The sequence below is a fragment of the Gymnodraco acuticeps genome, unplaced genomic scaffold (assembly GCF_902827175.1).
Source record: "Gymnodraco acuticeps unplaced genomic scaffold, fGymAcu1.1, whole genome shotgun sequence".
Lineage (NCBI taxonomy): Eukaryota > Metazoa > Chordata > Actinopteri > Perciformes > Bathydraconidae > Gymnodraco > Gymnodraco acuticeps.
Window position 1 is genome coordinate 633,083 of NW_022989778.1, and position 21,854 is coordinate 654,936.

General features: G+C 39.9%; 1 protein-coding gene across 1 annotated transcript in view; it reads left to right on the forward strand.

The window, feature by feature from the left end:
- The window catches only part of rngtt (RNA guanylyltransferase and 5'-phosphatase), a 114,300-nt gene extending 93,243 nt beyond the window's left edge, over positions 1-21,057 (forward strand). The window contains exons 14-16 of the mRNA XM_034220463.1: positions 5,745-5,811; positions 15,155-15,278; positions 19,810-21,057. Coding sequence (XP_034076354.1) covers positions 5,745-5,811; positions 15,155-15,278; positions 19,810-19,976 — 358 coding nt within the window. The 3' untranslated portion in view covers positions 19,977-21,057. The remainder of the gene's footprint in view (positions 1-5,744; positions 5,812-15,154; positions 15,279-19,809) is intronic.
- The last annotated feature ends 797 nt before the right edge of the window (positions 21,058-21,854 follow it).

Here is a 21,854-nt window from a genome sequence, read left to right on the forward strand (position 1 = left end):
TTTCTCCGCTGCGAGACGTTACCCGCCCCCCCCTTGTCCCTTTGTAACTGGGAAACTGATAGAATTGGATCAAAAGATCGTGGTGTTTTTGCAACTTCAGCATAGGGGATTGGGATGTTTATTGAACTTCGCCTTTCAACTGATTTACCTTCGAAACACCGCTCACTGCTGCTGCTTGCCTCTGTCAGTGTCGGCGTTCTTCGCACCTGCCTGTAATCTGAGAAGGTCCCGCCTCTCTGGCTGGCTGCAGCCCGGAAAATCTTCAGTGTTGATTGACACTTCAGTAATAGCCTATTAGATAGCGCTGTGGGCGGGACATTGCTCGTGAACAGTGGTGACTGCAGCCAGAGAAACGGCCGCATCAGAGACAAAGTCGTATCGGCAATTTGATTTTTTAAAAAAGGCCGATACCGATAATCTGTAAAATGCGGATTATCGGCCTCGATAATCGGTCGACCCCTAATTTATATCACATTTTTACAAACTTTCTCGGTGAATGAATCATAATGACATTTGGGATATTTGACAAATATCATGACCCCTATTGGCTGGATTGTCATTTAATTGAGTACAGCCATTTGTGTAACTTTCAGGATCAGAATAAATCCGTTTAATGATCAGCTAACATCAGGTCAACATTTTAGCTTCATCTGCAATGTGTTTTTTGCTAATTGGAAAAAGTTTGCTTGCTAGCATGACAATACAAAAAGACAATTGTAATTGTGAGCACGTTGGCATGCTTTTATCTCTAGGCACCACATTGTGCCTAAGTGCAATCTAACACTGTCCCTGTATTCCCACCAGCACAATGCACATCTCTTTTTTCTCTGTGTACTTCTTCTTCCGATTGTCTGTGAGTATTTTCTGAGTGCTTGCATACAGACTCACTGCATTGAGCTTTCTGGTCACGCTGCTTTTTCCTGAGAGAGCCAGGTGACCTTCGTGACTGTCCCAGCTTTGTAGCCACGAGCCTGCCACCATTCACCAACAACAGACTGAGAGGATCATAGCAGGCCACAGTCACTCAATCTCCTCCGAAGGCAGCCAACTAGGCAGCTTCTAGACTCCTCCCTGTGTGTGGGAGAACACAGACGATCATTGTTGCTGTTGATATTTCCACTGAAAAGATTAATTTAGCTGGCAGAGGAGCAGTCGGCAGACCTCACACAGTCTCGGTTTGGCTTTTCAAATCTCTCCTTAGTTGCTGTCTGAGAGAGTTACAGTAGAGATGGACAGACATATAAGAAGGCAACAACTGTTTATTCATCTGCCCACACAGTCAGTCCTTGAGTACATCTTTGTGTGCCGCTGAGGAGTACGCAGCCTTGCAAGTTTTATTAACTTCTCTGAAAGCAGAGGCAGACGGTGATTATCGTGCGACAGAAAGAGGGGAGAGGTGGAAAAGAACAAAATGGAAAGATTAAGCAATCCCAGAACACATGCCAGTGCCCCTCCTAAGCGTGGAAGTGAACCGTCTTGAGAATTGTATAGAAAGCTTGAATAATGGATAATTTGAGACAGCAAGACTGTGGGAAGAGGGGATTAGTAATGGTTGCATCATCATTTGTTATGTGTTTGAAGGATATGAAGAAGGAGAATGGTACCTCCTGATTGGCTTGGATTGGCTCCCATGAGGCAAGAGTGCAGGCTTCATGTTACCAGTCTTTATGCACAAGTCTCATTACAGCGTCCCAATATATATTTGGTGTAAAGGAACCCTGTCAGGTACTCTCACTTCTGACACATCATGTAAAAGCATCAAAGTGACGTTAACAACATATGATGAATGCTTTTACTCTTGATTGTTACGAATTCATCAAACATTGTACCTGCAGAGCCACCACGATGTTGACATTAAGTTGTTTTGATTAGACCCGTCTCACTAAGTGCACTGACCGCGTCATTTTATTATATTCCACAATCAAGGGAATTCAAAGCCAATGTAAGAAAAGTGGAAATAAGTTAAAGTGAACTGGATTTGCATCAGCTGAGTGGCGGCAAATAAAGTGCCTTCCTGAAAACAATGTTTCAGTGTCAGGAAAAAAACAAAGAGTTGTTTGGCAGTTTCTTCCGTCTCAGCTTATAGTAGCCCGTATTTCTTGCTTTCCCAAGCAACATGGTGACAGAGGTGCAGATAATGAGTTTCAGGATTTATTGCGGAGACGAGTGTCTCTCCTGCACATTCAGCGTGTGTTTGACATCTCTGGGGAAAGTTATACTGGAGTTGTTGTTTCCATCCAGCTTTTCTAATTAAAAAAATGTACATAGAAATGTTTGGATGGAAACGAGGTGTTCTAGGAGTCACATATTGTCCTTCAGGGATACCTCAGTAGTACCTTGAGATGGCAGTGAGTGTGTGGTTGAGAGTTAGCGACTGAGGGTGGATGCAAAACAACAGTAAAGTTGTCTCAAAGTTATTTAAAATTCATCTCATTAATTGACTCTTTTGCAAAAATTGCTTTATTTTCACGAGCAGCCATTGATATTTGCAATAATCGTTTTGCAATATAAACATAACGGCACCACTGTGTAGCATAAAATAAACAATAATTGATAGAATGATAAAAACAGTGTTATGTTTTTGTGAAAAGATTTAGACCATCTTTCAGAATATATGTTGAACAATACAATATTTACTATGTTGTGTTTACAGTTTTTTACCTATAAAGAACCGCAGTGACGCGTCCTAAAACCCCGATGTAAACTCCTTCCGGTTCCTTCGTCAAAAACCAATGCAATTTCTCCATAGGATTTTGGAAAATAGCTGGAAATAAGGTCTGTGGTTGAAACACATTTAAGAGACGGAACACGTTTTGTTCAGCCGGATAATATCCACACGTCTATCCTACTTTTATAATTTTCTAATCATAAATCTAGTCGCCAGAAGCAAAATGCTAACGTTATGCTAAAAAGGAACTACAGCAGGGTCGCGCTTCAACGTCACGCTAACTTAAGATCCATATTCAAAACTACAGATTCAAAATGTTACAAGTTGAAGAGTTTGTTTGAACAGTTTGTAAGAGCGCAGGTACTTGCTTTCAAGCAGAACAGGGCAAACAAACTTAGCGGGAGTGTTTACGTGTTCGGTGTAATGACGTAAAACGGCCTCAACAACTTCTGTAGTCCTCTTCAGCCACTTGTTAACAACCATCGTTTTTCAGACACGTAAACTCTTCAAAAATCACCAGTGGGGTCACTGCTGATGTATTTAATGTCGTAGAACAAAACGTGAGCTATTTTCCAAAATCCTATGGAGAAATCCCATTGCTTTTTGTCGAAGGAACCGGAAGTGGTAAAAATGCTAACTTACTTCCGGGTTTTAGGACGCATCACTGCGGTTCTCTATTAGTATCCATTATTCTTAATATACATTTTCATCATATCATAATAGCTACTGTTATCCAGCATATATCTTTTGTCACAAAAAAATTAAAAGCATGCCATCCAGTACAATGATGTGACACACAGGTATGGCAGATAGCAATAGGCCATACCCTGCAATAATGTGAGAGTGATCAATGAATTCATAGCTTGCTCAATTTGATGGGATTGTATTGGAATGAACCACATTATTGACTACCAATAGCCTAATCTTTAAATAGTGAGAACAAAGAAAGTGTATACAAATAAACGTTGATAAACCCACTTTTATGTTATGGTAAGGAACCTCATATTCGTTACTGTCTTGCTTTGGCTCAGCAATAAACATCATTTTGTACGTCCTTTCTCACTTGAGACACGGTTCCTCAGCCACTTCTTTTAAACATGACCTCATATTATTACTTTGTTTATTAGCTTTCAATTATAAAATGTGTTTTTCCAAGGTTATTTTTTGCTTCCATGGATATAAATCATTTCACATTATGTTCCGGCTGTTCGGTAATACAAGTCTGATTGCATGCTGTTCAAAAGGCTACCGTGACATTTAAAAGCATCTTGATTGATAAAGAAAAAACCCATGCCTGGTGCTGGTTCATTATTTCCATCAGTGTTCTGGGTTGCTAAGGTCTTTCATTTGAACATTTACGTTGGCGGGTCATTTCGGACGGCAGTACTTCAGTACATGTCGTGATTGTGCGTGTAACAGCAACTCAGCATCGTGAAATTGTTTGTTAACGAAAACAAAACTCTCTTCTTCTGTAGTTTTCTGATACAACACATCTGTTTCCTTATCGGTTCAAATGCCTCTTGTAAAATCGTATTGATTAGTGTTGATTTAGAAACTGTGAAAACTGCCATGATCAGTGCTGCACGTTTTCAAAGTTTTCGACACGCAAGGTATTAATAGAACGAATGAAGGGAATGTACTTTGTCTCCTGAGGTCTTTACACGTGACAGTGTCCATCCCTGCTTGGCTGTTTGGATCTTTTATGTCTACGGCTGCTTCCTTCCTGCTTGTTCCAGCTATCATTACACAGGAGGGGGCCGCAGTGGATGTGGAAATGGTCTCCAATTTCAGCTCCAATTGAAATCTCGGAACAAAGTGCATCAGACCAAGACCCACGCTTTTGTTTAGCCATCAGTTTTGCTCAGTTACCAACACCTATATTCGAACAGATATGAAACTGGTGCTCTTGAGCTCCGTCGGTAACAGCAGAGATGCGTAGTGTCTGGAAATAACAACGGGCACAGGGGGGTGTTTCTGGTGGAGGGAGTTAAAGAGCAGTGTGTTATTAAGACATCTGTTGGGCGTGATCTCTGGGATGAGTCACAAATACTGCACAGACACATGTTCAGGGTACTGAGAGACGAGAGACTTCTCCACATATAGATACAGTCTGAGTTTACCGTGCTGAGGACTATCAGGTGGAGATACAAAACAAAAAAATGACCTTGTGCTCAATCTCTATTTATTCTAGCTAGATTTATGTAAAGACTGCTACTAAAAAATGACTTGGCAACCCTCCTTTTTCCCTCTATGTTGTGGCCGCGCCCCTTTTTTGGGTGAAATCATTTGCTGTAATTTGACTGTCAGTAAATGCAGATTCTGATGCTAATCACATCAAAGAATTAAGAAAGCCCAATTACGAAAATCAGACACGCAATCAATGACATAATGACATTGGAGATAAATGATTGGTGTCGATTGCTGGTTTAATTTAATTCAATAGGGCATTGATGTCCTGTCAGCAGCAGGCTTACACTTAAACTGGGATTTCCAGGGCTTGTCAGTGTTTTGTATATTTTAATATGTGTCTCATTGATCTCCTTCCTCTTCGCCTGAAGCCACAGATCTCTTCTTTCACATCAGCTTTTAGGTATGATCAAACAATTTTTTCCGCTTATCTTTCGGGTGAAATATGTATAATTAAATCTCCAAGTATTCTTAAAGTAAGTGCCCTAAAACATAGATTGCAAATCCAATTTTTGGGGGAACTAATTGCTACACACTTTACAAAGTAGCAGGACACAACACGAAACAGGAAATAATTAGCTGGGACTGTTTTGTCTTCTTTGTCTGTCATTTGTCCATCATATTGTTTGTTAACCTATATTATTATTGTATTTTTTCCTGTATCAAATACGATTCAAACAACATGTATTATTGCCTTGGACTCCGAACGTTTGCATTCTGTAGTTTTCTATGCAGAGACAGAAGGGCTCGGAGAGGTGTAATCGCACATCTCTGCCTCTCTGTTACTAGCTGGATAATTGAAGCGGTGTAGTGATTTATTTGCACCGTTGTTACCACTCTGATACGGTTGTGTTGAGGGTGTTAACCACGAGCTTTTTGTCTTTTGTAGGCTGCTGCCACAGACCGTCGGCTTGCTCTACGTCGGCAGCTATGACAGGCCCTTTGCAAAGATGAAGGTGAGAAGATAAATGTGTTGCTTTGTTGAATTCCTCGTCGTGCCAGCAGTTCAACCCCCTGTGCTCTTCCAGTTTCCCTTTAGCATGGCAACATTTCAAGGGTGTGTTGAAGGTATTTAGTTCACATTGCCAAGAATAAAGCATTGGGTTTTTTATTTTCGTTTAATGTGTAACAGGAAGAATTGTACCAGTTTCTTTGATGTTCTTTTATTTGAAACATCCTGATAGAAAGGACAGATCCTTTTGACTTATTTCCCTATTTTAAACATATATTGTGACATATATTATTATAATGTGATCAAATTCTGTTTCCTGAACCACTGTAGTTATAATGAAAAAAGCTACTGTACATACAGTGTAAGCGATCGAGTGATGACAAATGGAGGGTTTTTAGAAAGAAAAACAATACCCCAATATAATTTGTATACTTTATTTTTACAACTTAGATGAACTAATCACTCATTATGACATGACATACATTTGAATAGAGAGTATTACTAACTCATACTTCTAACAAAGGCTACAACAGTTGATCCATTTCTAAATGACCCAAAGGAAAGTGGTTTGCAATCTCAAAGTGATTTGCTAAAATATATATATACATTTCTTCTAATTTCTCAGTTGGTTTCGGATAAATGCTTCTTTTCTTTGTCCTATGCAAAATAACTGTAAGCTTAGGACTCAAATAAAACAGGATTTTTAATTGTATTTCATATAATTCCATAGAAAAAAGATCAATCGCTTAGAAGTAGATCATCTAAATCAGGCATCCTCAAACTACGGACTCCGGTCCGGATCCGGACCGAACCACCACTGTCTCCGGACTCTGAGCAAATTATAGTTTTCATATGTATTATCTCTCTGTATTATATGTGAGACATCGCCACAACGCATTCGCAACGAGTCAAAATTCTCCGCTATGTCCACTGCAAACAGCGCTCTGCATGTCTGACTGTTCCACTGTGTTCCACCTGTGTGTGTCAACGCTTTGGTCCAATCACATTCAGCATCCAGTCAGCGTTTTTTCCCCCCAAACAATCTGCGAATCAGAGGCACAGTAGGGCGGGTCTTCGCGGAATGCGGGTGGGAAAAATGTGTGTGTCTCTTTCAACCTGTCTAAGTCAGAGCGAGAATTAAAAAAAACAAAATTCAGAGCGAGAGTTAACAGCTCATCTAGTTCCATCTGTACTATAGCTAGTAGCCTAGTTTCACCTACCGGGGTGGCAACTGACACCCTAAAAATAGGCCCAGCTGCCACCCCAGTTGGCAGCTTTGTTTTGAAAGAAAAGTTGTGGCTCATCGGACATTTATGAGAGAAAGTCTCTAATGTCCGAGTGCAAGTGAATGCAGCACAAGATGCACGTCATGTGTAACCCCTCCTCCGGTCCTGGCGCGAGCGTTGAAATACGATTGGCGGCGATTTCATTTTGAACTGGACGGCGCAAAACGAGAAGCATTCGGACCCAAGCGCTGAAGGAATGAGGTATTTGCGGTCTACAATGACAGAGAAGAGACTGTCAGTGTGGTTGCACTCAGCATTGAATCAAAACGCACTAAAGCTGTTGATCTTAATACGTTTGTGAGGCGTTTCGCTGAACAAGATGGTAATCGCCGCATTCAGCTGTAATAGACATGTCAACTTGATGCTCTGCTCACGGATGAGCATACAAAACTATTAAGATGATGACCTTACGTGTGTAAATATATTTTTTTCTTTGAGGGGGTCTGCCCCCAAAAAACTGTTTTAAGTCCTGAGAAAGTCAAATAAGACGGTGTGTAAAACTACACTGCCCAGCCAAAAAAAAGTAACCACTTTGATTGAACTAGGCCAGTAGGTAAGGACTTTCCACTGGATAATAACTGCAGTATAAAAGAATGCATGACTGAAGTGATGGCGACCATGTTGAAGGCAAACAAAAAGAGGAAATAACAGGTCAAATCAAGCAAATCCCCCTCTCAGATTGCACAGCAACCAGAAGAACATAAATACTGGCTGGTGATTTGATTCATCAGCTTTGTGATGGAATATAAAATGCACAGTGCATTTCCTTAGCTGTGGGTGAGTCCACTGACACCACTGACAATGCTCAGTTGCTGGTGTTTGTGAGTTTTCATGATGAGGCAAAGGGGGAGTTTGTTGAAGATGTGTTGGGCCTGACGAACCTCAGTGGACACACAAGGGGGGCAAGACATTTATAAAGCAATAATGGGAATGCTGAATGAAAGAGGGTGCAGCTGCCTTTATTCATAACTGTGCAGCTCTGCGACTCTGAGGGGTCAAGCACAGACACAATAACAATGAAAACTGCTGCATACAGATTATTTTTGTTTTTGCAACCTCGTGTTAAGAATCTTGTTGCAATTGTTTAAAAGTTTGAATGACCGTAATAAACGGACCTTTGTCTTATTGAAACATTTATTTTGGACCTTTAAGATTTGTATTTGAGTACCCCTTATCTAAATAATCGTTAGCTGAAGCCCTACATTTTGTATTCTCTGTTTACATACATTTGTAAGGTTTTGTTGTCTGTGATAAAATTTACTGAAGGTTTGCATTTAACATCATGAGATTTAAAGGATTGATATTTTCTATATGAACACACTGCTTTGTATTTTATGTGATCACATCATCAGACCATTGACCACAAACTCATTGAAGTGCACTCCACGATAACTAGCATCTCATCTCCATTAGAAACAGAATCACGTGAGGAGCAACATTATATAAGTCTTTCATTTGTTCTTGCATTCTGATGCAGATTTCTATAATGCCATAACACTATATGGATTAAGGGAATTAGCCACTGTGACTAATAGCCTCTTATGTGTTTGTGTAGGCCTTCCAATAGTCACGCATTGGTAACGCAGTGAACGAGTGTTTCTTTTCCCCCGGTGTTGTCACAGCCCATCGTAGTGCCAGATTCTCATGCATCAGCCCTGGGCTCAGTATCTGAACATGCTATAGACTAGTCTCTGTTTGCTGTTAAACCTCTAAACTCCTCTCAGGGAGACAGAGCAGCAGCCTGGGGTCTCCTGTCCGCTCTCATGTTGCTGTTTTTGTTGGGAGATGTGTTTAACAGTCGCGCCAACTGTGAATATGCTAAAAAATGCTAATCAAATGCCAGAGCAGGACACGGAGACTTGTGGTGTGTTTGTTTTTCATCGCCACTAAACACTTTAGATTTTCATTGCTTTGCTCCTGGGCAATGTCGATGTGTCGATCAGATTCAATGTGAAAGCATCAGGCTGCTGGAGAAATAGAAATCAAACCAACTTTTTCTACAATTAGAAAATGTCATAACTTTTTTATCGGCTACATTTTTCTAAATTAGCTTCTGGGAGTACCGACAGGAAATCGCGAAAATGAATTTTGGAACGGAGCTTAATGATGATTTATCACAGAAATTAAGTCGGTCCCAAAGCCTACTTTTGGTTGTTTGGCACTTATATTTCAACCCATTCAACCACTGCATATACTTTTTCATTAGTGAATCAGAAACTTAGCATGGGCGTGATTTATGGTAGAGATATTGGGGACGTGTCCCTACCACTTTTCTGATTATCTATACATTTCCCCTGCACTTTTCTGTTACATGAATTGCATTTGCGTTTAAAATAAAACTTAATTTCCATCGGCTCCACAAAGTTTGAAACCCCTCATGTTCCAACTAAATGAGAAATAGTTGTTCTATTGGTGTTTGTTTGCTTTTGCCTCGCCTCAACATGGGTTATGGTTGGTGGACTAAATGTTGGCTGTAAACGCAGAGCTTAGACAGAGAAAATGGCCCTCCTGACATTATTGCACATAACATGGATTGTTTATTGATATGAAAGACACTGACAGCTTTTAGAAGTATACAGACTAGTAACTGATTTTGACTTGCTAACCTTAGCGCTGTGCTAATAAAAATGGATAGTTAGTGGCATAATGCGGAACACATAACTTATTTGGACATGATGTAGAGTGGTTTGTACTTTAATATTACTAACTCTAACTACTGCTCTTGGTGTTTGCATTATACCCGTTGTGATGAACTCGTATTTTACTTTCTTCTCTTCAGTTTTGACTTCTATAAAAGGCAGAATTTGCTAAAGCCTGGTAAGTGATGGCTATTGATTCCCCCATTAAGGTTTAGTTTCTCTGCCTCATGGAGTCGGCTCCCTGTGCAGACCTTTCCATGGTCTGTGACTACAGCTCATTATTCAAACATCATTTGAACGCTGCCTGACAGATCTAGACACCAGAGACGGAGATAAGAGCAGCTCTCTGTCAGAGCCCAGAGGCTTTGATGAAGCTGTGAGAGTGAGGAAATGCCCCGCCTGTTTTTGTTTTATACCCCATTAATGATTAACCCCTAATTCGTACTACTCTATATGCATCATTTAACGAGAGGGAGGACAAGTAGTTCTCCGTTTAATCAACATTTACACTTTCTGATAGGGCTGCAATTTGAATATTTAAATAGCTTTTCCTTTTCTCTTTGTTTTTTAGATTTTTCTTGCCCACATCTTTTTGTAAATAACATGAGATGTGGGTTTGAGAACCATTAATACTGTCAGGGTTATTAAATGCACTTCCCATACAAAACGCTCAATCATGCTGCACAACAAAACAAACTAATCAATTAAAAGTTTGGGAGGTAAAAATACAGTTTGGGTCGTTTTTATCAACTTTATTATCATTATTTTTCTGCTTAAAAACCTGACAATGTAGGCCTGCCTTTCCCTCATTTCCCGCACTTACACATAATAAGCTTGTTTTTCACCATTCAATTCAACGTTAATATACATATTCACCAGAAACCCGACACTGATGTCATTTAATAATTTCCCGAGGAGTCGCTGAGTGGCTCACGTTTGTCTCTATTGTTCCAAAGCTGCTCAAGACGTCATATGGTTGTAATTGGCCCTTATAATTAAATTATAGCTAATATATAATACATGTGTGATGTATATTTTAGTTTTCTAACTCACACTGTTTTCTGAGCCATTCAGTGGGGTTGTGTATATTGTAGCTGATATTAATAGACAGAAGGAATCTAATGCATTCTGTCAGAAAGCATATTAAAAGTTGAACATTAGTTTCGTCCATCAGCGCTGTTTCATCGGTTTCTTCACGTTCCTACTTTTGCATTTTATATCATCTCCTCCCTTATACATGATTCCATCCAGAGTGTGGTTATTAAAATGGACCCGAGCGTTGCCGTGCCTCAGACCTGCGGGTCGGTTCTGATTAAGTCTCATTTGAAACAAAGGCGGGGTCAGTCGTAGAGCAATATACTGGAAAACAAAGCAGCTATGCAAGGAAATTACAAACGTTGAATGTTTGCTCATATATGCAGCTGTCTTATATATTAATGTAATACACTATAACACAATGTACCAGTCCAGCAGCCCCCTGACATCCTAGTATTTGATGAAAGAAAGCAGGTTGACTGTCTGTGTTGAGCACAGCCGATAAAAAAGGTTGACTTCCAGGAGTCTGCAGTTATTTGCTTTCATCCCAGTTTCTGCTTTACCGCATGATACAGAATATGGTGTTTGTTTCATAGTGATGAAAACTCTTGGTCCTGTTGTCGCCGACTTTGGATGACAGATTATTTGTGGTTACATTGGCACTGTACATAGAGTTAATGTTGGGGAACTGGCTTTGTAATGAATGTGTTGATTCCAGAAAGTGCCTTAATGGTTTTTAAGGACATGAGCCTGTTCCTTAAAGAAATACATCAACACGGAAAATAATCATTTAAGCAGTACATCAATTACTCCCCCTGTCTAACCTGGCATTTGTGAAGGAAAATGTGTTTTCCTTGCCTTCATGGTAAACAAAGAATAACAAATTGAGAATTATCTTAATGAACTATAATAAAAGGGTGCCTTGTTTAACAATAACGGTTTCATAACATTTGTGTACAAACTCACAGAAGTTGTGAACTTTAATATAAGTCTCACTACTTCCCAAACACATGCACTTTCCATAGAACCTTAAAGCACTTTCACATAAACAGCACTCGAACAAGAAGCCTGCCTGGACTTGTTGATGATGTTTGTCATTATGGCATCTCTTCCTTTCGTTTATTAAATGTTAATTCACTTTCGAGACATGTGAGTAAAACCACATTTTCTTCACAAATGTAAGGTAACACAGTGTGAGTAAATGATAAACAAATGATATTGTTGTCTTTGTGTGTCCCTAATATTCTTCCAAGCAAGCCTTTATTACAAATGAAAGAAACACAAGGGAGCCACAAAAGTAGCAGGCATAAAACTCCCATTTCTTTCTGGTGTAGAGAAATAGAACTACATCCAGGGTTCCCGCGAGGTCTTAAAAAGTCTTACATTTGAGTTGGTGAAACCTGCAGGAACCCTGTACCTCTCATAACACACAAAAGTGACTGCCAATACTCAGTGGCGGCACCAGAGTATTTTTGTTGGGTAATCTATGGTAGGGCTAACCCATACAGTGGCGGGGCTCAAGTCAGTATTTGCAATGTAATTACATACACGCTATATCGCCCCCTTGACAGTGAAACGCCACGCATAAGGTTTAGATTATTTCCCTGTCTCAATCAAAATAGAACTGTATGAAATAAAACGGCACATTTTTCTTGTAGTAAATAAAAAGGGATCACTGTGAACGTCACGTATGATAGTATACGTTGAAGATCCAATGGGGATACTGAATGGCGGTTCCGATTGATCTCAATCAATAAGGCATGACCCAATGTTTCGTTGCTCTGATTGGCTGTAGGTCTGTTCAAATTGCATTCGGAGGCATTTTGATCTGACCGCGGCCGCGCTGATATTATAACGCCAGAGAATTTTCACACCTTTAGTGTATAAAACTCCCCCACTACATAGACTATTCCTTGCACCTCTTCTAGCATAAGCCCGAATGGTCTCAACCAGTAACGTGCACTTGTTGTTACAGCAGGATCAGTTTGTGTGTTGTGGACACGACCGGTAGATTTTCGCAAGCCGTGTTCTCAACATTTAGCATTTTGCTTATTATTTAATTGAATTTGCTTACTTTAACACCATTTGTCATGGTGGGGCTAAGCCATTTCTTGGTATGGCTGTAGCCTTCCCCAGCCATACCCTGGCGCCGCCACTGTCAATACTACTCTAAATTCAGTTTGGTAGTGTTTGTAGTTTCTAAATCAGAACAAACAAGTAAAGCATTAGAAAGACGGGTCTCTGTAGTGAAACACTGGCTGCTGAGGATTGGACTGCCAAAGTCCCTGATAACTGGTGGCACACGTGCGCTGCCATAATGAGACAGATTTGGACGGATTAAGCACCAAGTGGTGGTGAAAAATGGCAGCCAACATGTCACCCTCACCAGCAGGAGGAGATCCCAGTCTGCAGCCGAGCGCCCTGCCCGCCTGCGTCGCCCGTCACATTTCTCTGTGCCGAGCTTTAGCAAAGCTTTGCGAGTCAGTCGCCGCTTTAGATCGTCTGTTCCTCTCCAAACACACAAATGTTTGATTTACAGTTAGTCTTATTAATGTGCCGTTTGTCTTCAAACTGAGATCAGTGAAAAAAATGTGTGGAGATATTTCATTTTTGTCTTGTTTTGAAATGTTGACAATGACTAATTAGGCCTCCACATGAGTTATGTCTCAAGGTCGGTATCTGAAATCAAATAACTAGCATCTCTCTCTCTGTCGGTCTTTCTTCCTCACACACACTTTTCTTTGCTTCCTGTGTGACTTCCACACCCACTGTGAGCCCATATGTCCCACACTCCGGGATCACACAAGCTCTTTCTTTATATTTAAGCCTCTTGCCAAACACTGGGGTTTTCCTGGCAGTGACTGTCTGACCTTCAAGGTGACTCTGAACCCTGAAGGTCAGCTCTTTGTCTCTCCAGTCTCAAAAAAGTACACAAAATGTCTCTGCAAAATCCCAGTAAAAGGAGCACTCGTGGCACCATACTGTTTTCCTTCAAAGTCATATGTTGCATTTTTTTTATTTATTATTTAAGCTGCACTTTTTGCTTCCCAGCATCTTTAGGATTTAGCATTTTCCAAGTCTCGAGAATCCTCTCGGTGCGACAAAGTCCCTCGACAAACAAACAACAGATGATCAAATGTCTTCTTTGACTCATGCTTGATCTTCAGTATTGTATGCCATTTTGATTCGCACTACGATACAGTGTGCTCAGTGGGTATAGTTGGTTTTATTTTCAAAGCAGAATATGATGCAATAGGTCAGTGATCCTGTGTAGCTCAGTAGGAGGAACTGGAACTCTGGCACTGCTTTGTTGAAGGCTGAATCACAAAGATACAGACTCGCTGTGTGAGTATCTGTCTGTATTTATCTCAAATGACAGCAGTGTTGGCCTCGGAGTCATTAAGATTCTCAAATATAGAATCTCTGTTCAATCAAGAGTAGAAAAATGCTTCAAATCTTGAATCTTTAGGAAGTATTTTCAGTGGATGCAGTAGAAATGCACCAATACTTTTGATGTAATATGACCAAAGAAAGGGGGCTATGGTATTCCATTCGCCAAAAGTTAGAAAACCTACAACAACCAGAATGCACTGGGCTTGTTTTCCTGCTGTCCTCACCAAGTCGCAGGGGCTTGACACTCAGCGGTTATTCCTCATTCCTTCATTTCTGCTTTTCATTGTTAAATATCAAAATGTGGACACGACATGCAATGCAAGTTGTCGCAGCAGCTTCTGTAAAACTGAGGTTATTAGATTTCTCACCATTGTCTGTCTTTGTATCTATTAATTATATTTAAAAGAGAAAGACATTAATCCTTAATGAACACAATGTTAGCTGTTCTCCTAATATTGCTCAGTTTAGTCACGACGTGGCTTCAAGTGTTAATGGGTTTTGAAATGTTGACTCACTTGCATGTGTAGTCTCCAGAAAGTAATTGTTATTTTTGTTTTTTACCAATTTAAATTATATCGGTGTATTGTAAAACAAATGTGAAACAAACATCCAATCAAAAAATTAAGAGACAAAACTGGCAAATGCATTTGCTTCAGAATTTTTTTACTTCTGCTTCAAAAACATCATAAAAAACATTTAATGCATTTAAATGTTGCCCTCTTAACTGCTTCTAAAATGAACCAATGGTAAGTAGTAACATCTCAAGTGAAGATAATAATTTGCAGCGTATTCACATCATGTTTGAAAAAAATGCAGCTCCTCGTGCCAATCATTGTGAGCTGTTGGCTTTCATCAATGCAGCAGCATGTCTCTGAAAATGTCTCAAAATACACTAACGGTTTTATCATTTTCACAGGAAATGGTGGCAAAAAGAGAAACTAAAATTGCACTGCTGTCTCGCTAACTTTGTATCCTTTCATCTTCGTCTTCACAGGCCACCAAAGAGCTGAAACAGTACGACAACAAGATCATCGAGTGCACCTTCGCCAACAGCACCTGGGTGTTCATGAGGCAGCGGGTTGACAAGAGCTTCCCAAACTCCTACGACACAGCCATGGGTGAGACTTTCTGACACTCAGTTATTATTATCTCACCGTCTCCTCTATCTGCCAGAGTAACAGCCTGCGATTAATGGCTCCTTTTATCTGTCCTGCACATCAGGCTCCTGTCTTAGTTTGATTGGTAGAGTGTGTGTGAAGGGGCAGAAGATTGTGTGTGTACTTTCCAGACAGTCTGGATCTGTATTTGGTACCAACAATGCTTTTTTCAGTGAATTGGGAAAATAGGTTTTGTTTCATCTCTTTGCCTTTGCTGCCAAAATCAAGAATTGCAGCATGACTTTATATCTGAGGTTTAACTGTTGGGTTTTAAAGCTCTCATCGACATTTGTTTATTAACAATGAGTAAGTGAAAGGGGTCACAGTGGAGTCAGTGGCAGTTCTAGACCAATTTGACTGGGGGGGGCCAGTTATTTTCTGAGGGGGGCACAATAAATGCAGGACGAAAAAGAGAACTAGACAGTATGAAGTAATTGCGCATAAGAAAACAATGCAATACAGTTATTGGTATTTGTTTCAGTACACTTATTTATTTCAGATATATCTTATAGTTATTACTGTTAGCTTCAGCTTAAGTTATAGTGCAATGTTTGCACTCACACCATATTTATATAAAAATAAAGGCAATGAACAGTTACATCTCTACTTTACATAAGGGTGTCTGCACAATCTCACATTACAGAAACAAAATCCTGCGGTTTTTGGCAAACCGAGTACCAGAAAATATACATTTTTTTTTAAAAAAAAACGTTTCATTGTTAGGGGGCCACAGGGGGGGTCAGAGGTCAGTGTTAGGGGGGCACTGGTTTTGATTGATTGATTGAAAAGTTTATTAACAGCTTGTATATTGGGTACAGTACAGTACAGCTCAAAACATACAATTGTTAAGGGGATGCAGACCAGAGAAAGACTTTCGTCTTGTTTACATCAGGGTCCCCCATTTCCAATTCATCATGTCATTTAAGACATATAAGACATATTTTACATACAGATTGCTTATTTACAATTTTCATTTTAGATTTGGTTCTAATACATCCTAACCGGACATTTAAGACATACCAAGTCTACAGATATACAGTTAGTAACAGAGTCTAAAATGCGAGTATATACATAGATGGCGGGGATGCTGTCCATTGAACGACAGGTTGAGATTTGTACCATTACCGGGGCCAGTTTTGCAATGCTCTCCCCCGAAGGGGCTCTTTAAGAGAGGTTTTGAAGGTAAGTATAGTTTTACTTTCCTTTACAGTTGTGGGAAGAGCGTTCCACCTTGATGTGGCATAATTGCGAAACGTGTATTCCCCCTTTTTTGTGCCAAATCTGGGTTTCACATGATTTGTGGAGCTCCCTCTGGTGTTATGATCATGGTATTCCTTGACCTTTGGGAAGAATTTTGACATGTACATGGGTACCATAGAGGTGTAGTGGCCCCCCCTGGCCTCCCCCCTAGAACCGCCCCTGCTTGGAGTATCAAACCCACACCAAATCTGCAAAATCCCTTCAGCTCAAACGTGCGTTTTAGCGTGGTTTGGTTTTACAGCGGTTGAAGCAAAGCCGACGGTGTATGTGTGTATTTATTCCTCTGTCACGTTAAACTATGTTCACGGTATTCCTGCCCTAAGATCATGGCATCGTCAACACATTTCAACTTTAAAATCAACTTTAAAATCAACAAAAACTTGAAACACAACTTCAAATAAAAGCTGTCTTCTTAGTGCGTGAATAAGAAACTGTTATCTAACATGTCCACTATGACGACTTGTTTCAAAGGAAATAAATTCATCCTGATTTTTAGATGACGGTTTTTAGTTGCTGTTTGGACGCTTAAAGCAGCGCTACAGTGACGCCATCTTGTTGTACTTGATTTCTTTGCAAAGAATATATTTTGAGAGCATACAAAGAATCACCTAGATGAAGCTTATTATCACTGTGCAAGATATTCTATCAGCATTTTAATAACGTTCTTAATAAAACGAAAAGTATGATGTTATTTGACTGCTAATGGTTTGAAAACCACTATCTTTAAACCATTTGTATCACTTTAGTAGCTGAATTGAATGGCCTGAGAGAATGCAGAACAACACTACCTCAGTAATAAACCTTATTTGTGTGCAGCACTTATCTAAGTGCTGAGTTTACAGTGCTGTGCAACACGGCACATTAAAGTACAAATTGCAAGCAAAAGCGAGAGAAAATACATAAAAATAATTAATTGAATCATAGAAGAAGATTTGAGAATAATTTAGCTTTACATCCATAAAAAAAAGTATGTTTTATCTCAAATGTAAAAAGATAGTCCTGCATTTCTCCTCCAGCTGACAACAACCATTGATAAAGCTCTAATAACAACACAGGGACGTATTCATCTATAACATTTCCACCTGGGTCACCCTTAGCCACAGTTCCCTTGGTAACAATGGCTCCATACAGACCTTTGGGTTGCTATTTTAAAAGAAAATTATAAATACAAACGATTTACTCTGGTATAGTCTGCAAAAGCTCCATTGCTCACTAATGACCAGGGTGGGATTTTCACGGCGGCCATGACGACCATGGCCGTCGTAGCCCCTCGGTCTGGCCGTTATGCCCCACAAATAATTGTACGTCCTACGGCCACCATGGCCTTTGGGCCCCTCGCACTGTTAAAAGTTGCTTTAAAAGCGTCAGAACAGTGGTTTCTGAACTGCATTATGCTGCGTTCACAACGGACGCGATGCGAATATTCGCATTGCTCCAACCGCTGGCGTTTCACCCCGGCTGTCAGCTGTGTTTACTCCTGTCATTCAAACAGGACGCGCTGGAGAGGGGGCAGGGCTTATATCCATGTAAATACTGTGGTGGAAACCAACTACGACCAAATTAACCTATGTTACCGTGATTTAATTGTAATACACGTTTCAAAATGATGCCGAAGTAACTAAATACTGATAACGGTTAGTAAAAACCATGCTTTGACAAGTGTGCAGACAAGACGGCATGCAAAACCTTTTAAAATGCGCATTTTGTGAATGGAGATTGGATCGATCAGGCTAAACTAACGTTGTAGCTGCTCCGTCCACACTCACAACAACGTCCTAAAGACAGAATTAAAGCAGCGACTGTACTCGTCCTGACAGAGACAGTCTGTGGTTTGTACTTGTTTAACTTTTGTCTAGTTTCTGAACAGATATGAGGAACTGTGAGGAGTTGATTAAAGAGACACACACACACACACTTTTGCATTTCAAAGTATTGCTTGTTCATACAGTTGGATGTTGGAGCTTCACTGTGCACTGCTGAATGATGTATATGCAGTTTGAACCTTGAAGGCTGTTTCTTCTGCTCTGAAATGGAATATATTTGTTACATATTAATAGAATTTTAGATTTTTAGATTTCATTTTGGATTTGTGAATGGGAGAAGTAGTAGATGGAAAACATACCAAACACTAATTATTCAAAGTAAAGTATTTCATTTTAAATACGGTAATACTAAGGAGGCATAGGCCTATATGATGATATGATTATTGATATTAAAAAAGTGATTTGTTTTTTGTAATTAGAAAGTGAAGTTATTTATTTGTAAGCTCCAAATCCTAATTTTTTTCTCAATGGCCTTTGTGCCCTGGCATGTGGCCTTTGCGCGCTGAAAAAATGTGTGACACCAAAGGCCAAATGGCTTGCACTCCAACACATTATACCTGATAAGGGGCGTGTCATCTCTAAGCGGTTGACCAATCACAACAGAGACAACCAGCTAACCAATCAGAGCAGACTGGGCTGTGGTTTCAGACAAAAGAGGTGCTGCAGTACAGGTAGTAGGAGAAAAATAGCTTTTTGAACATTAAAGCATGGAGACATGTCACAGTAGAGACACTGAATACATATATGAACCTTAAATTAGCATAATAGGGTTCCTTTATATGTATTATTGTGAGGAAAATATCATTCGTCACGTCACCGGCTTGAGCTTCAATATCAGGATACATGTATTTATTATCCTTGCAAGAATGGAAGTAGTCGTCACACACAGAGCTGCATGGGACAAATAGTTCCCAGAACAGTGTCCTTCACATGCTTAAATACAAGAGAGGGAGTTACACAGTCACAAGATGCAGAATACCGGTTCAAAGCAGTATTCATGCTTGTCATATGTGTATCTCCATAGAGGCTGAATCCTCATGTTAATCACATAGCTATCATATGCTGCTCCTAACACTAGGATGGGTCAAATGCAGAGAAACCATTTTGTTACATAGTAAGTAAGGCCTACTGTGTAATGACAATAAAAGTGAAAAAAAATGCCTAAAACAGTCCTGACGCTCTTCTAGGTAATCATACATCTGGTTTCGTCCACAGCTACGTAGGGCCTTTGTTATCATGTGCTACTCTGATATTGTAATAGCCCATTCAGTATTTTCCCAACAATTATGTATTTATGTAGCATTTGCTAAAGTAAACAAAATGCAAATCGCCTGTGATCCAGAATGCTGCATGCGTCTGTCAGCATCTCTTTAGTAACGTCCTCCTGTGTTTGTGGTTTCTCTCCACAGGGGTGTGTAAAAGCATCACGGAGCCCGTCACTAAGGACATCCTGTTGGAGTTCGTGGACCGCTACTCTCAGGCCGTCCAAGCCCAGAACCGGAAACACCCCGCAGACGCAGACTCTGAGCTAATGCCCCCTCCTCCTCCAAAGAGAGTGAACCGGGCCAACCCATAGCTCTCATCCGGACGCTCTCCAGTCGCAGCGTACATCACCAGCCCCCCCTACAGAAAACAGACATTTCAAAGCTTTTATTTCCATCAGCACATTTGCTTTCACAGCCTATAAATGCCAGGACTTTGATTGACTGCCTCGTTAATTTACCTTGTAGACTTCTTTGTAGCTTTACTTGCTGGTGTTCTTATTAAAATGAAAATCATAATGGTTAGTTTATTTTTTGTTTTGCTATTTATCTTTTTTTTTTCTTTTTTTTTTTTTTAAAGCCTGAGCTATTTATCAAAAGGGACGTTCTTTATCTCTACAAAACAACACCTCTCGATGCAGACCTTGTTCATGTTTTGTCAACAAGTTCCTTATTTGTATTGAAGGAGGAGTAAACATCATAAACGCTCAGTCTGTCGTCTCAGTGCATTTTTAAAGAGGAAACGACTCTTCAAGAAGATTTTATTAAGATTAGCACAAAGCTGCATGTGCTTTTGGGTTCAATTAACGATGCCGCCTGGTTTTCCAAATGTTTTCATAACTAAAACGGATACATATGAGATCTCAGCTCTGTGTTTCGTAACATGTTGTCCAAAGGAAGCCCATCTGTGTGGACTTTTTGTTTTAAAGGCCATAGGGGTGGGCGGCGAAATGGCAACATGATTACATAGACTCAACAAACTAAATGAAGGAGCAACAGTGAAATCCAGCTACAGATGGGCGACAAATAGACAGGAACAGGAAGTTGAATGGTTTTGGTGCTCGTTGATTCTCTGGACTTGACCAAAAGATGTTCACTCGGTTGATGTTCAGAGAGGGAGATGAAGGATCAGATAAAAACGTGTTAAATTGAGTTGAGATCTCGTGGTAAAGGACTTTTTAGAGAAACATAATCCCTCACTATCCGGTGTCGCCCATGGGACCTCATTTCAACAAAATGGTATACTACTGTCAAAGACAAATAGTATTTCGATCCCTTGAATTGTGCAATGTGAACATATGATTTTGTCAATTTCGAAGACGGTTTTGCAAGTCAAGAAAGTTGCAGTTTTGTACTGGTACCAGTTAGTTATGAATAAAACCCTTGTGAACTACATCTCTCGTCTCACACAACATGTCGCAAATGCTATCCAGGTGCAAGTTTAAGACACCCATTAATGCTCAGGCCAGACGTGTTTCTTTCACGCACTGATCTGAAGACATTTTCTAAATTGGTCAAACTGGCCATGAGTTTTCTGATCATAAGTTGTCTTTTGGCACAAAGGACTACTTTTAATTTTGTAGATGAAAAGTAGTCCCATGTGCCTAAAAACAAAATGCAGTATTATAAGAAAAACTATAACGAGCAAAATCAAGTATGATTTGTATCTGAACCAATATCAAGATTAATATCAAAGCAATACACACGTGCAGTAAAATAATTCTATTAAGTCACTTTAATAAACACAACCTGACTGACTTGATAGGAGTTTTTAGTTCAGACGAAAAAGGACACCTAAGTAGATAAATGTTCATGACTTAAAATTCATCAGAAAAGAAGTGTCAATTATTCTTCATACTGAATAGTTTAAAGTTAGAAATGGGTTGAAATCTGCTCAGATCCGATTTTTAAGATGCTTCTTTTCACTTTGTTTTACTCCCATAGGAAAACCTTGTTGCCAGGCAAAATGTAGCTTTTTCTTTTCTTACCCTGTTGCCCACGTTGGTGCCTGTTGCTAGGAGTGTCGCCCATCTGCACTAATTATCGCTGTAGTGTTCGTAGAAACTCACACATACTTACTGGTGCATCGACATTCTTTGGTTTGGTTTACGCTATCAAATAATATCTCCATCTGTTTTATTTATTATTTGTATGTTTTTTTATGAAGGACAATCTCTCTTCTTGGCTGGAAG